The following is a 16327-nucleotide window of genomic DNA, read 5'->3' on the forward strand; positions in this document are numbered from 1 at the left end:
TTTTGTCATGTTATGATATCTACTCTGTCTCATGGATCTCTTCCAGTCTTCATCATCATTACACTTCCCTGATTTGGTAACCAGAGTGAAAACCCAACAACAAATCGGCAGTATTTTATTCAGTTTTAACTGGAATATTTAAAATGTTGCTGTATTTTATATCCCTGAGAAACAAGAGTAGGTTATTAATATTCAGAAGGAGACGTGTGTGTTAAGTAAATGTTCTGATTTGTTTGACTTCCAGACAAACCGGCATGGGGTTCGTATCGACTATGGCTCGTGTTGGCAGCATGGCTGCACCTGCGGTCCTGATACTGGATGAGGTACCTTTACTTACTGACTGACTACATGACTGAATTAATAACTGACTCACTAAATGAATGGAAAACTGACTGACTGACTGAATGACTGACTGCATGGTTATATTTGAGGTTAAAACATTTCAATGTCATGTGTTGGCAAGTGCATAGGCATGAGTTAATGCAAAGTATTCAGTTCATGACATTATGAAAAGGAAACTGTAAAGACAAGAATAAAAATAAAAGCCAGGAATACCTTCCAGTTGTATCAGTAGGATTGTGTTACTTAAAATGTGTTGTTTTGAACACTGGGATTGATCAAAACACATCTTCAGGGAAGGTTACGTTTACAGTGATTACGTACATGGTTAAGGGCAAGATGTCAAGGTGTATTTTGAAATGGAATAAAGTCTCTCCAGATAAAGGAGAGAAATGGAAAGAAAGATCTTCAGTAATTTCTCTCCTACAAGTCAAGTCAGTTTTATTTGTGTAGCCCAACTACACAAATTAAAAATGTGCCTCAGGGGGCTTTACAGCAACACAACATCCTGTCCTTAGACCCCCACATCAGATAAGGAACACCTCCCCAAAAACCCCTTACAGGGCGTAAAGATGGGAAGAAAGCTCAGGGAGAGCAACAGAGGAGGATCTCTCTCCTAAGACGCACAACGTGACATGATGTTGTGTTTACACAATTTACACAATACAACATTGAAAGAGGATTACACAATTATAATGGAATTATAAAATATATGAAGAATATGACGAGGAGGATGCCAAGCAGTGTCCAGACGCCACCAGAACAGCCCGGGACCTGAGCCACGTGACCACCATCACCATGGAGACAAAAATAAATAAATAAGAAAATTAGTCACACATCTGCGAGAGAGAAGGATATAACATCGAAACAGGATAACAGAATTATATGGATTTATAAGACATACAAAATGAAAATGTGATGAGGGGGAGGCCAAGCAGTGTCCAGGTGGGGACCACCATCACCATGGAGACCTGGGAGGAGGACAGACTGCAAGTGCACACAAAGGAGACTCACATCACATCATTCACGCACGCAGAAGAAGAGAAAGGAGAAGACATCATTCAGAGAGAGAAAAGACATGAGAGAGAAGAGAACAGTTTGCAGTAGTTAGTAATCTATACTCTATAATCTCGTCGGTAGAACAGTGATTGGTAAATTCATTGAGACAGAAACTGGCCCACCATGCAGTACAGGTTGTGAAGCACTCTGGTAGTCTGATGGCAGCAGGCAGGTTATTCCACAAGAACGGAGGCTGATAGGAAAAGGCCCTGCCACCAACTGACTTCTTTTTAACTTTGGGTACACAGGAGCCCTGTATTTTGAGAACGAAGTGCTCGAGATGGCATGTAAGGTTTAAGGAGATCAGACAGGTAAGATGGGGCAAGCCCATTTAGGATTTTATAAGTCAGCAGAAGCACTTTTTATTCTGATCTAACATGGCTAGGAAGCCAATGAATTGGTGTAATATGGTCAAATTTCCTAGATGTAGTTAGGATTCTAGATTTAGTCAGGATTCTAGATGTAGTTAGGATTCTAGATTTAGTCATGATTCTAGATTTAGTCAGGATTCTAGATTTAGTCAGGGTTCTAGATTTAGTTAGGATTCTAGATTTAGTCGGGATTCTAGGTTTAGTCAGGATTCCAGATTTAGTCAGGATTCTAGATGTAGTTATGATTCTAGATATAGTTAGGATTCTAGCAGCAGCATTCTGAACCATCTGAAGACTTTTACTACTAGCATGTGGCAGACCTGAGAACAGAACATTACAGTAATCAAGTCTGGATGAAACAAATGCATGTATTAGAGTCTCTGCATCAGCCATGGACAGGAAAGACCGAATGTTAGCTATGTTACGTAAGTGAAAAAAGGCAGTCTTGGAGATTTCTTTAATGTGCTTATCAAAGGAAAGGCTGGGATCAGATAAGATAAGATACTTTATTGTCATTGTGCGCACACAACGGAATTTCGTTTGGTGACTCTCAGACCAGCAACACTAGACAAGGCTAATGATTAAAAACAAGATAAAAACAATAACAAACAATATTTAGTATAAACAAGTGAGGTAGCAAAAATTACAATGAGACACTAAAAGATGGCAGTCGCTTTTAAAACTCAAAATCGTGCATGGGATTATTGCACATGGTTTAGTACCAGTTAGTCCTCAACAGCTATATATATATAGGCAGGTGTGTGTGTGTGTGGGGGGGGGGCGATGAAGGCTACAGCTCTGGGGAAGAAGGTGTTCCTCAGCCTGTTAGTCCGGGTTTTGATGGTGCGGTATCTTTTCCCCGATGGCAAGGGAACAAACAGACAGTGACTTGGGTGTGTTGCATCTTTGCTGATGTTGCTGGCTTTCCTGTGTAGGCAGCCAGCATACACAGCATCCAGGTCCCACAATCCTCTGTGCTGCCTTTACCACCCGGGCCAAGTCCTTCCTGTTCTCTGCAGTGCAGCTGGCATACCACACTGTGACATTACAGAGGATGCCTTCTATTGTGCTTCTGTAAAAGTTGACCAGCAGCTGAGAGGGTAGACTGGCTTGTTTAAGTTTCCTGAGGAAGAAGAGCCTCTGTTGTGCTTTCTTCACCAGGTGGGAGGTGCTGAGTGACCATGTGAGTTCTTTGGTTATGTGGATTACCAGGAATTTGATGTTATCCACAATATGCACCTCTTCACCGTTTATGTGCAGTGGGGGTGGGGTGGTCTTCCTGGATCTCCTAAAGTCCACAATGATCTCCTTTGTTTTACTGTGGGGATCATCCCCACAGATCTGGACAGCCACCAATTTGCCTATCAGGGAAACGGATCTACAGAGGACGCAGTCTCATTTACACTTCATAAAGCATTGTCCCACCTGGAGCATTCAAACACATGTCAGGATGCTTTTTACTGACTTCAGCTCTGCTTTCAACATGATAATCCCCGCTAAAATGGTACACAAACTCGGCCACCTAGGATTGACCACCTCACCCTGTTAATGGATTATGGACTTCCTCACTCACAGACCACAAAATGTCAGGATAGGTAACCATACATCTTCAACCTTCATCCTGAACACAGGTGTGCCGCAGGGCTGTGTGCTCAGTCCAGCCCTCTTCATCCTTTTCACCCACGATTGTACCCCCATCCACTCCTCCAACACTGTAGTGAAGTTTGCTGATCACACCACTATAGTGGGACTCATAACCAACAATGAGGAGACACACTACAGAGAGGGGGTCCGACACCTGGCTGGGTGGTGTTCAGACAATAACCTGGCCCTGAACAGCAGTAAAACAAAGGAGATCATTGTGGACTTTAGGAGATCCAGGAAGACCCCCCCACCCCCACTGCACATAAACGGTGAAGAGGTGCATATTGTGGATGACATCAAATTCCTGGGAATCCACATAACCAAAGAACTCACATGGTCACTCAACACCTCCCACCTGGTGGAGAAAGCACGACAGAGGCTTTTCTTCCTCAGGAAACTTAAACAAGCCAGTGTCCCCTCTCAGCTGCTGGTCAACTTTTACAGAAGCAGTATAGAAAGCATCCTCTGTAATGTGTCACAGTGTGGTATGCCAGCTGCACAGCAGAGAACAGGAAGGACTTGGCCTGGGTGGTAAAGACAGCACAGAGGATTGTGGGAGTTGTGCTCCCGGACTTGGATGCTGTGTATGCTGGCCGCCTACAGAGGAAAGCCAGCAACATCAGCAAAGATGCAACACACCCAGGTCACTGTCTGTTCGTTTCCTTGACATAATGGAATTATAAAATATACAGCTTCTTCCCCAGAACTGTAGCCTCCATCGCCCCCCCCCCCCCCACACACACACACACACACATCTGCCTATAGCTGCTGAGGACTAACTGGTACTAAAGCCGCTGCAATATGGACAACTATGTGCAGTAACCCCATGCACTATTTTGAACTTTAAAAGCCGCTGCTGTCTTTTATTGTCTTGTCATCATTTTTACTACCTCACTTATTTTTTTAAGCAATATATTTGTTGAATTTTGTTTGCAAATTACGTCAAAACAAGTAATAGCACAGTACAGCAAACATTTTCACCCCCCCCATAACCCCATTCCTATAACAAGTAATACAATTCAAAGCAGGGTTAAAGAAGATAATAAAAATAAAAATTAAATTAATAAAAATAATAAAATTAAATAATAATAATAATAATGTTTTTCACAGACTGATTAGAGGGTGTGGTTTTTTTCAGTTGCTTTTACGCATATAAACAGTCAGATAGAGTTGTCCTACTCCCCCAGAGCTTGTTCTTGCTGAAGCAAGTTACCAACATTAGTATTACGTCTTCAGAAGTACAGAAACAATCCCCAGATTTGATCAAAAACACTTTGTTTACGTCCAACAATATACATTATCTTTTCCATTGACATGTTTGAAGCCATTTCTTTAACCCACATACCAACTCTTGGTCCATCAACACTTTTCCAATTAAGAGCAATTACCCGTTTTGCTTGTAATATACACATATCTATAAATCTGAACTCATTGCTGTGTAAATGTGGGGTGGTGGTAGGATATAAACCAAGAATAAAAAGCTTTGGACTCAATGGTAATTTCTTTGACAAAATTTGATCAATCATATCAACAACGTCTTGCCAGAAGGTTTTCACTTCCACACATCCCCATATACAGTGAAACAGCGCCCCCCTTGCCTCACTACACTTAATACAGGTATCAGGAATATTGTCATTAAACTTGTGCAATTTAACAGGCGTTATATACGTACGCATCAGCCATTTATACTGTAGAAGCTTTAGGTTGCTGCTAACTATCTGTCTCTGGGCCTCTTACATGCCTCACTCCATTCTTCTAAAGATATTTCCTCCTCTATAACTCCCTCCCATCATCTCAGTTTTGTCTCTGACGATTAATCAGATCCAGATACAAATAAGTCATACATAGTTGAAATTAAACCTTTATCATAACAGTGTTTTGTGACTGCAACTTCTAATATAGAAATGGTAGCCAAATCATGTTAACACCTATAACAGATAAGGCCATTCAACACGGTCGAAGGCCTTCTCTGCATCAAGTGAAAGTAAGGCCGTGTCAGGCGCCTCCCTCTGACAGTATAAAATATTGAGCACTCGTCTAACGTTATGAAAACCCTGTCTCCCTTGAATGAATCCATTCTGGTCTTCCCCCACTACTCTAGGTAGAAGATCCTCCAATCTTCTTGCAAGAATTTTACAGAGTATTTTTGTATCAGAATTTAGGAGACTAATTGGACGCATATTTTCACATTTTGTATTTGGTTTCCCCGGTTTGGGGAGTAAAGTGATTAGGGCGCCCCTCATAGATGTAGGGAGAAGACCATTCACAAAGGATTCCTGAAACATCTCCAAGACGGGTGGTATTAATTTGGTTTGAAATTTTTTATAAATGTCTATAGGGATGCCATCTGGACCCACTGATTTTCCAGCCTGCATACACCCAATTGCTTCTGCAATTTCCAACGCAGTTACATCTTGATCTAATACTCTACATTCCTCTTCCGAAATTTTAGGAATATTAAGATTGTCTAGGAATTGTGTTTGCGTGTCCAGATTAGGAGAGCACTCAGAGCTGTATAATTTCCCATAGAAGTCTCTAAAGGCTTCATTAATCTCTGTCGGATCCACTATAGTTCTACCACTTGGGACTTCAATACAATTAATAGACCTTTCTGTTTGTTGTTGTTTAATGCGCCATGCTAGAAGTTTTCCGGGCTTTTCCCCCCGATCATAGTAGGACTGTTTGAGTCTCATTAAATCAGCAGCCGCTTTATTAGCTGCCAGTTCATTGTACTGTGATCTAAGCAGTAGCAGTCTTGTATGAACATCTGTAGGTATATTTCTATTATTATATATTTCTGTTTCCAGTTTTTTAATTTCCTCACCTAATGTCTTCATTTCAAGTCGTGTAGCCTTTTTCTTGGAGCTAGTGAAGGAAATGATTTGGCCCCTAATAAAGGCTTTGAAAGCCTCCCACCTTATGCTAGCAGAAGTCTGGGACTTGTTACATTCAAAATACAGGTGAATCTGCTTATCTAAGAAATCTATGAATGTAGGATCCGCAAGCCACCCGGGTTGAAAACGCCATCTCGGGGGGTCGCACACTAAGTTATTATCTTCATAGGTCAAGGATACTGCAGCGTGGTCAGACAGAACTATACTACTGTAATGACATTCATCTATTTTGGAGACAAGTAGCGCTGAAACCAAAAAGTGGTCTATGCGTGAGTGAGTTCTATGAATACCGGAATAGCAGGAATATTCTACTGCGTTCGGTTTACCATGCCTCCAAACATCAAACAGATTCAATTCCTTCATAAAATGGTGTATCGTCTTTCTGGACTCACTGTGGGTATCATCTAAACCAGTTGACCCGTCTTTTGAAGGATCTAACGTACAGTTAAAGTCGCCAGCTATTATGTATTTCCCAGGATGATTTGAAGCAGTCAAAAACAGACTATTATAGAATTTAGAGTCATCTTCATTGGGGCCGTAAACATTTATCAAAGTTAAGGTTTCAGATAATAACCTACCCTGGACTATAATATACCTCCCTGCAGGGTCCTTAACTACATGCTGTACCCGTAATGGAACCGATTTATGAATTAGTATCATAACCCCTCTAGCATGAGTGGTGTAAGGACCAGACAACACTTGACCCTGCCATCGTCTTGCTATTTTGGGAACGTCCTCATCCACCATGTGTGTTTCTTGTAAAAAAAACATTTTTGATTTCCAGGATTTTATGCTGCTCATTACCTGCTTCACCTTTGTGAGTTTGATCAAACCCCTACAATTCCACCAAGTACGTTTTACCTTGCAACTCTCTGACATTGATTCCGGTATGTGATATTAGGAACCGTAGTGGAAAAGTACTTTGACAAACCACACCCACCGATGAAAGAATAAATAATAAAATGAAACCACAAAAACCCACCCTCAACCCCATACGAACCTGAAGTCCAGGAACTCTGGACCTCCCCTCCCATCCCACGTTTAACTAGCGCTAAAACGAGTTCTCTTTCTTTTCTTTTCTTCTCGCTCCAGCTCGCTATCTTGCTTCTTCTAAATACTAATCACTCAGTAATGAACTGTTCAACGCTTACAACATGTAGGCATATATAACATTAACCATCCGAACACATACACCAACCTGGAACCCGTGCATGTAGACTGGAAGACGAGGAGAGGGAAAAGTCTGTAGCCTGGTCACAAGAGTCCGCGATGCATCGGGCCTTCCTTCCTCCGACAGGCGCATAAACCGATGATGACTCTCTCTGTCCCTTAGGTCTAGGCCTACTTGGATGTGCCCACGTCATTTCGGCTGGTGCTTGGACATTGTCTCTCATTCAGGGTTAAGTGCCTTCCACAAAAGCTGAATAGTCTAGCTATAAACCAGACTCCGTCCTGTCCAGGTAGAAAAATAAAGCCTAAACAAAAACAAAATGGCGACAGTCCGAACACATAGCTACCCACATCTTTCGTGTAAATGGAAATAAAATAAAATAAACTGAGCTTAATAGCCTACTGCGTCAGTCCTTATCCAAGGGATGGAATAAACCTCTCCACTTCTGCTGGGGTTTGAAAGGTGTGGGTTCTCTCGTCATGGGTTACCAGGAGCCGGGCTGGAAAGAGGATTCTGTGCTTGTGGATCCCCCGGTCTCTCAGCTTCTCCCGGACCTGGTCGTAGTCGCGCTGCATCTTGTGCACCCCAGCAGAGAGGTCCATGTGAAAACGGACCGGCGTGTTCTTGTAAAGGACCTGTCCCCTGGTTTTGGCTGCCTTTAGTACTCGCTCCCTGTCCTTAAAGTTCAGGAACCTCATGATCAATGTCCTTGGACGACCCGTGTGAGAGTCTACCGGAGCGCCGATTCTATGAGCCCGCTCCACTACCAAGCCCTCCCGTGGATCCATGTTCAGAGCCTCCGGCACCACTTCTCCAGACATGCAGGTGCATCCTGGCCCTCTTCTTTCTCCGGTAGGCCCACCAACCTTACGTTATTTCGCCGACTCCTGCATTCCAAGTCCTCCACTTTGTCAGTAAGGCTTTTGACGGTGTTTTCTAGCGTGCTAACTCGGGGTGTTAGCTTCTTAACGTCGTCCTCCACCTTGTCAGTAAGGCTTTTGACGGTGCTCTCCAGCGTGCTAACTCGGGGTGTTAGCTTCTTAACGTCGTCCTCCACCTTGTCAGTCAGGCTTGTGACGGTGTTTTCCAGCGTGCTAACTCGGGGTGTTAGCTTCTTCACGTCGTCCTCCACCTTGTCATTAAGGCTTTTGACGGTGCTTTCCAGCGTGCTAACTCGGGGTGTTAGCTTCTTCACGTCGTCCTCCACCTTGTCAGTAAGGCTTGTGACGGTGCTCTCCAGCGTGCTAACTCGGGGTGTTAGCTTCTTCACGTCGTCCTCCACGTCAGGAATCCGTTGTTCGGCCTGTTCCATGCGACCCGTGCAGTCCTGTATCTGTTTCTTTACATCCGCCATTGTCGCTTGCACTCCATCAATTTTCTTGTAAAGTCCACTTTTCAAAGACTGTGTGGCTTTCATGATATCTAGGTTGCTATTCTTATCTGTGTCTAACATTTCGTCATCTTCTTCCTCGTGGTCGTCTTCTTCGTTAGCCATATTTTCAACCTGCATGGCGTCGCTAGCCTTCTCAGCCTCTTCCTCGTGTCGCCATTTCCTTTTCTCCTTCTCTTTCTCTCTCTTTGCCTTTTCTTTCGGGTTTTTCCCTGACATTTTAGTTCTGGGTACTCTCATACACGTATTGCGTGACTTTGGACAAGATTCGGATTAGTATTGTAGGATTAATTTACACGCTAGCTGCAGAGCTTGAGATTTACGACCTCCTAGTCCCTCGCCATAACCGGAAGTCCACCTCACTTATTTTTACTACCTCACTTATTTCTACTAAATGTTGTTTGTTCTTGTTTTATCTTGTTTTTTGGTTGTTTTTTTTTAAATCATTTACCTTGTCTAGTGTTGCTGGTCTGAGAGTCACCAAATGAAATTTCGTTGTGTGCGCACAATGACAATAAAGTATCTTATCTTATCTTATGTTCAAGATCAGATCATTTATTAGTAAGGCTTTGGTAGACAGTGATCTGATATTTATGAAACCAAATTTAAGCCTCTTGTGGAAGTGATCAGTAGTAGGCAGAGCTTTAGAGCTACCAATAGGTGAAATATTAATTGGAATTAGACACCTTGTATTATTAGTTGACAATTTTGATGACCAACGCTTTGGACGATATGTGGTCACACTTTTGATAACATTAGCTGTTTGGTTTTGTAGATTATTAGGTACTTCGTTGCACATCTCACCACTACCAGTGGTAGGAATAATTACTAGATTATTGTGAGTCACACACTTAGGAGAGGAGAGCTTGGGAGCAATACAGCAGGGTAGGGAAACAGTCTCAATGTTATAGACCAAGCTATCAGTCTGATAAGCTACACTATGAGAAATTCCCTGACTAATCATATTAATTAAACTACTTGACTCCACATCCACACAAGATTTAAACCTAGCAGGCTCTCTAATCCCCTGCAGCCGGCTGAATGATAAGTCCCTAGCGTCAAACTAAATGTAAACAGCTATCTATATTGCTAGACAAAAGAGCGGCGCCGCCCCCAGGAGGGTGAATGCTGTCCGCTTTCAGCAGGTAAGGGTGGGGCCAGAAAGAAGGCCAGTTATAAACGAAGCCGAATCCCTGCTCATTACAGTAACGAGCCAGCCTGCGGTTCATTGAGGTGAGCCTACTTTACCTCTCATCATTACCCCTCACAGGTAAGGGACCAGAGACAATTAATCGATGCCGACACATCTTCCTGGCCAACTCAAGCGTTCTGACTAGGCGGGCTTTTGTGATCTCTGGTTGCTTCATCCTAGCATTATTGGTGCTGACATGAATAACAATGTTGCTGAAAGTAGTGGTGCTGTGTGCCTGGGTTCCCTGACTCTCCCTCCGTGACGCCAGCACCCTAAGATTAGCCTCTATGTCGGAGACTCTGGTCCCGGGTAAACAGTGAACCAAGGCTGGCGAAGCTAATCTAACATTGCGGGTAATGGAGTCTCCTATCACTAGCGTGCGTTGCTTTACTCTGTCGACGGAAGGGGGAGAAGCACGATGGCTGGTAGGACTACCAACAGGGCTGGTGAGTGATGAAAACCGGTTTGCAGTCGGGAGAGGTGACTGCAGACCAGGCCACACGACCGGTGGCTTGCTCTTGCGAGCCTTCCCACGCCGGTAAACAGAGACAAACTCTGCCACATATGCCGACGAAGCTGAGCTAGTGCTAACAATAGCAGGCCTACTGTCAAGCCCGGGGCTACTGAGCAAGTGCTAACAATAGCAGGTCTGCTGTCAGGCCCGGGGCTACAGAGCTAGTGCTAACAATAGCAGGTCTGCTGTCAGGCCCGGGGCTACTGAGCTAGTGCTAACAATAGCGGGTCTGCTGTCAGGCCCGGGGCTACTGAGCTAGTGCTAACAATAGCAGGCCTGCTGTCGGGCCCGGGGCTACTGAGCTAGTGCTAACAATAGCAGGCCTGCTGTCAGGCCCGGAGCTACTGAGCTAGTGCTAACAATAGCAGGTCTGCCTTTAGGCCCGGGGCTACTGAGCTAGTGCTAACAATAGCAGGTCTGCTGTCAGGCCCGGAGCTACTGAGCTAGTGCTAACAATAGCAGGCCTGCTGTCAGGCCTGGAGCTACTGAGCTAGTGCTAACAATAGCAGGCCTGCTGTCAGGCCCGGGGCTAAGGCTATCTGGAGGGCCCGTCACGTCTAATGTAATCCTAGCCAAAAGCAGCTGCTCTAACTCACGGACACGTCTCTCTAGTAGAGACGACCAGTCTGTAACTACGGAGCAGTCGCCACAAACCATCGTTTTAACGAGGCTGCTTGGACTGCGACTGTAATAGAGCTAACTGCTAAGCTAGGCTAAGCTCAAAGCTAGTAACAAACTGGGAACAGGAAGCTAGCTACTAAACACAAGATTCGTACAAGAAAGAAACTAGAGAATCTAGCGATAAGTGAACTAAGCACAGAAAATAGCTAAATCAGAACAAAACGAGGAGGTTAGGGCAGAATATAGAGAAGAGATAGTAAGAGAATAAACACAAATTATCGATCTCACGAAGCTGCTGTGGCCTGCCTCTCACGAAGGCGGAAGCGGGAAACAGCTGGCAGTGACGTCCACGGACCAACACTGAAGGAGGAGCCTAGAAGGTTCTTTACAGGTTAAGTTAGGGGGATCGGGGGAATCCTTATAACCTGTGGAACAGTTCAGACTGACTGGCTAACTGACTGACTGAATAACTTGATGTTCTAATTCGTACCGTTTTCAATCTTCTCTTTTCTTTCCCCAGGTGTTCCCGGCGATGCCCAGCGTGGTTTATGGGGGAGCAGCGGTCGTGGCCGGGGGGTTTGCCTGCTTTCTTCCGGAGACAATGAGTGTTCCGCTGCCAGACACCATTGAGGACGTAGAGGAGATGTGGTCAGTGTTTCCATTTGGAGCTGAAATATTTTTAATGAGGTCTGGGCTCAAAATGCGGATCTATCCAATATATAGAGTTAGCAGCGTCAACATTCTCCATTCATTCATTCATTCATCCGTTCATTCATTCATTCATTATCTAAGCCGCTTATCCGAGTTCGGGTCGCGGGATGCTGCAGCCTATCCCAGCAGTCATTGGGCGGTAGGCGGGGAGACATCCTGGACAGGCTGCCAGACTATCTCCTTAATATCGCAAAAAAGGTCATACACTCACTTGAGGTGGTTTTGGCTTCTGTCCAAAAAGACTTCATGCACTATATGGCCGGTATAAATACCATTTCCACATTCAAACATGAGACGTGGATAGAACCGAACCATGTGATCCGCTGTTTCTCCATCTTAACGGCTCCATCTTTGTCTTGGGTGCTGAAATGTGGACATGGACACGTAAACCTACGGTCATGGTTTTATTCGTCCTAAATAGATCTAATGGAAAGGCAACATTCTCCAGCGAGGGAAAAAGCAGAGGGTAACAGGTGCAACATGTCCTCCAGGCCAACTGGAGGCGATGTGGATGGAAACCTTGGGAGGTGTGGCATGCAGTTTTTCTTTCTTTCTTTTTTTTTCATCTTTAGGTTTACGTGGACTACACAGTGGTGAACTCAATTCAATTCAATTCAACTCAGTTCGTTTATTGTCATTAAAAACAATGTGCAGGCACATGTTAAAAATGAAATGAGGGCTGCGGCTTCGCCAAACAGTGCAAGACAGACACACACAAACACAGCAAACACAGTATAAGATATACACTGATGAAGACCACAGCAAACACAGTATAAGATATACACTGATGAAGACCACAGCAAACACAATATAAGATATACACTGATGAAGACCACAGCAAACACAGTATAAGATATACACTGATGAAGACCACAGCAAACACAGTATAAGATATACACTGATGAAGACCACAGCAAACACAGTATAAGATATACACTGATGAAGACCACAGCAAACACAGTATAAGATATACACTGATGAAGACCACAGCAAACAGTATAAGATATACACTGATGAAGACCACAGCAAACACAGTATGAGATATACACTGATGAAGACCACAGCAAACACAGTATAAGATATACACTGATGAAGACCACAGCAAACAGTATAAGATATACACTGATGAAGACCACAGCAAACACAGTATGAGATATACACTGATGAAGACCACAGCAAACACAGTATAAGATATACACTGATGAAGACCACAGCAAACACAGTATAAGATATACACTGATGAAGACCACAGCAAACACAGTATAAGATATACACTGATGAAGACCACAGCAAACACAGTATAAGATATACACTGATGAAGATCACAGCAAACACAGTATAAGATATACACTGATGAAGACCACAGCAAACACAGTATAAGATATACACTGATGAAGACCACAGCAAACAGTATAAGATATACACTGATGAAGACCACAGCAAACACAGTATAAGATATACACTGATGAAGATCACAGCAAACACAGTATAAGATATACACTGATGAAGACCACAGCAAACACAGTATAAGATATACACACATGAAGACCAAAAGCTAAAAATAAGTGAAAAGAGAGCTGGAGTACAAAATATTTAGTCGCTGCCCATCTTTCGGCGCCAGTTGAAAACTCATCTCTTTAAGAACTACTACCCTGTTACTTGTTCTTAGCACTTATTGTATTCACTCATTAAAAAAAAAGAAAAAAAGAAAAACCTCTTTCTTGTATGGGTTTTGCTCGTAGATGCTTGTTTAGATGCACTTATGACCTCTGATGACTAGTAGTTCTCCTGATCTCCTACGTTAAATGATGCACTTATTGTAAGTCGCTTTGGATAAAAGCGTCGGCTAAATGACTGTAATGTAATGTAATATAGCACTTTTCTAGCTGCACCAGCCACTCAGAAGGTAAAGATGGAGACAGCTGAGTAACAGGGTAACTGTAATTAGCTAACAAATTAACCTTCGTATCCGCTAATGTTCCTTATGTTTCTGTCCCCCTCATACAGTGTTTCAAGTCAATGAAATGTTTCACACCTTACTTTCCTACAAACACAAGTTTTCCAGAACAGGTCTGAAAAAACACATCCATGTCATTATTTATTCCAGATTTTGTTATTCCTATTTACCATGCTCTACCAGCTCCAGTAGGAGGCTGTTACGGCGTTTTCCTGAACAGAAGTCCAGAACATGAGTTAACAAGCTACTTCATTGTTGGTGGTAAACAGTGGTGGATTTGGACAGTTTTGATGGTTTGAATTGGTTGGACAGCCATTGGACAGCCGTCTATGCCAGGAAGTTGATTTAAAGGAGCCTTGAACTGCGCAATAACTTGTAATCACAAATCACTGCTGTCCTTAAACTGGCAATCTGGAAGATTTCCACTGTTAGGTTACTACGGCTGAATCCAAATGTCCATTCTCTGGACATGCAGACTGATGCCTTGTGGACCTCAGTCGTACGTACTGTGATGTGTTCACCGTCATCACGTCAAGTCTGTGAGGGCACGAGACTGCAAGGTTATAAGCCACTGATAGACAAGCCTCAGTCTGTTTCACTCACTGCTGTGGAAATGTTCGAGTGACAACTACAGTCATGTACATGGTGTTGCTGCAGCACTTGCCTATATAATCATTGTACACCTTCCACGATATCAGTCAGGGGTTTGTTTTACCCTGTATCTCTTTTTAAGATTCCGCTATTTCTTTTTGCTTGCTCACTCGACACAATAGCATTTACCTTCATTTGATTGAGCTCTTTTCTGGGAAGAATCCATGATGTTCTACAACAAAACATGATGTAATTCTACAGACATGGCTCTTTAATTTTCTTGCGATATACTCCATGCACAATACGGAGACAGCATTGGTGAAAATCACTAATGATCTTTTGATGGCAGCTGACTCTGGGCTCTTATCCATACTTGTCCTCCTTGATCTAAGTGCAGCCTTTGATACCATCTCACACAACATCCTCCTAGAAAGATTAGCTTCCATTGGAATAACTGGCACCCCCCTTGACTGGTTCAGATCATGTCTCTCTGGCCGCATTCAGTTTGTCCAACTTAAAAATTTGAGATCACAGTCCTTTCCATTATTAATTTTAATGTTGGCAAACCGTGATTTTCCCTGTCCTTGAACTGCTCCTATGCTCTCAGCTGAGTAGATGTGGACCTCTGTGTTGGTCCCATCAATGTCCTCATGGGCCACTGTGTCTGCTGTATTCAGTTGTCGCGTGGACTGGCTCCTCTTCATGCACACTTTAGCAAAATGATTTGCTGTTCCACAATGGTGGCAATTTTTGCCATACGCAGGGCAAAGGTCACGTTCGCGCCTGTGCATATTGCCACAATATTTGCTTGGACCCTGCATCTGACTCTGATGCTTGTCTAGCCGCTCATGCCTGGATGCAACTCGCTGCTGACATTCGTCTGTTGCATGCAAACTCTCCAGCGACCTGTCCTGTGTCATTGCTTTTAACCCTTATTGTAACCGTGGAAATAGGTATTACACAGGACACAATTACTACTTTTGGGGTTCTTTGTTTTTTTTGTGTGTTGAACTTGAACTTGTGTAAGAACTTCCCATAGTAACTGCAAAATACAAGAAAAGATCTAAGCTCCATGACAGTGCTTGGGACCTCCCATTCACTCATAGCTGAAACCTTGCTAGGATCTGTACCAACACCGTCTGCAGAAACATGATGACCTAGAAACCGTACGCTCTCCTGCAGAAAGTCACACTTCTGCAACTTCACCTTAAGGCCCGTCTCAGCTAGACGCCTCAACACAGTCTCCAGTCTAGCTTGATGATCCTCAAATGTTTATGAGTAGACCAGATGTCGTCTAGATAAACTAACATAATCTAAAAGATAAGGTCGCTCATCATAGCCTGCATGAGCCTTTGAAATGTTGCAGGACCGTTGCAAACCTCGAACGGCATCCGTGAATACTCAAATAAACCAAACGGTGTGGTAAAGGTTGTCTTTGGTCTATCTCTCTCATGCATGGCCACCTGGTGATAGCCACTTGCCAGATCGATTGTTGAGAAGAACTTGGCCCCCCTCAGCGCATCAAAGCTCTCATCTATTCTAGGCAAGGGAAACGCATTGCGTTTTGTCTTAGAATTTAGTCTCCTGTAATCAACACATAACCTTAGACTACCATCAGCCTTGCGCACAGGCACCACAGGTGAGGCATATGCACTTGCACTCTCTTGAATGACACCTTTCAACAGCTTGGCAATGTGCTCCTTAACCTCCTTATACTGCATTGGGGGAATTCGTCTGTAAGGTTGTGTCACTTGTACATCATTAGTCAAGTGTATCTCATGTTGCACTTTGTCCATGTGGCCCAAATCCTCATCCTCAGAGGCAAAAACAGTAGAGTACTTCTCAAACAGTGCTCTCAACTGGGCCTTCTGTT

At 43.6% G+C, this 16327-nt stretch overlaps 1 protein-coding gene across 1 annotated transcript in view; it reads left to right on the forward strand.

Annotated features, from left to right (window-relative positions):
* oatx (organic anion transporter X) overlaps nucleotides 1-16327 on the forward strand; it is a 96386-nt gene that overhangs the window by 64795 nt on the left and 15264 nt on the right. The window contains exons 14-15 of the mRNA XM_056284992.1: nucleotides 245-323; nucleotides 11716-11843. Coding sequence (XP_056140967.1) covers nucleotides 245-323; nucleotides 11716-11843 — 207 coding nt within the window. The remainder of the gene's footprint in view (nucleotides 1-244; nucleotides 324-11715; nucleotides 11844-16327) is intronic.

This window comes from Lampris incognitus, chromosome 8 (assembly GCF_029633865.1).
Source record: "Lampris incognitus isolate fLamInc1 chromosome 8, fLamInc1.hap2, whole genome shotgun sequence".
NCBI classification, from domain to species: domain Eukaryota; kingdom Metazoa; phylum Chordata; class Actinopteri; order Lampriformes; family Lampridae; genus Lampris; species Lampris incognitus.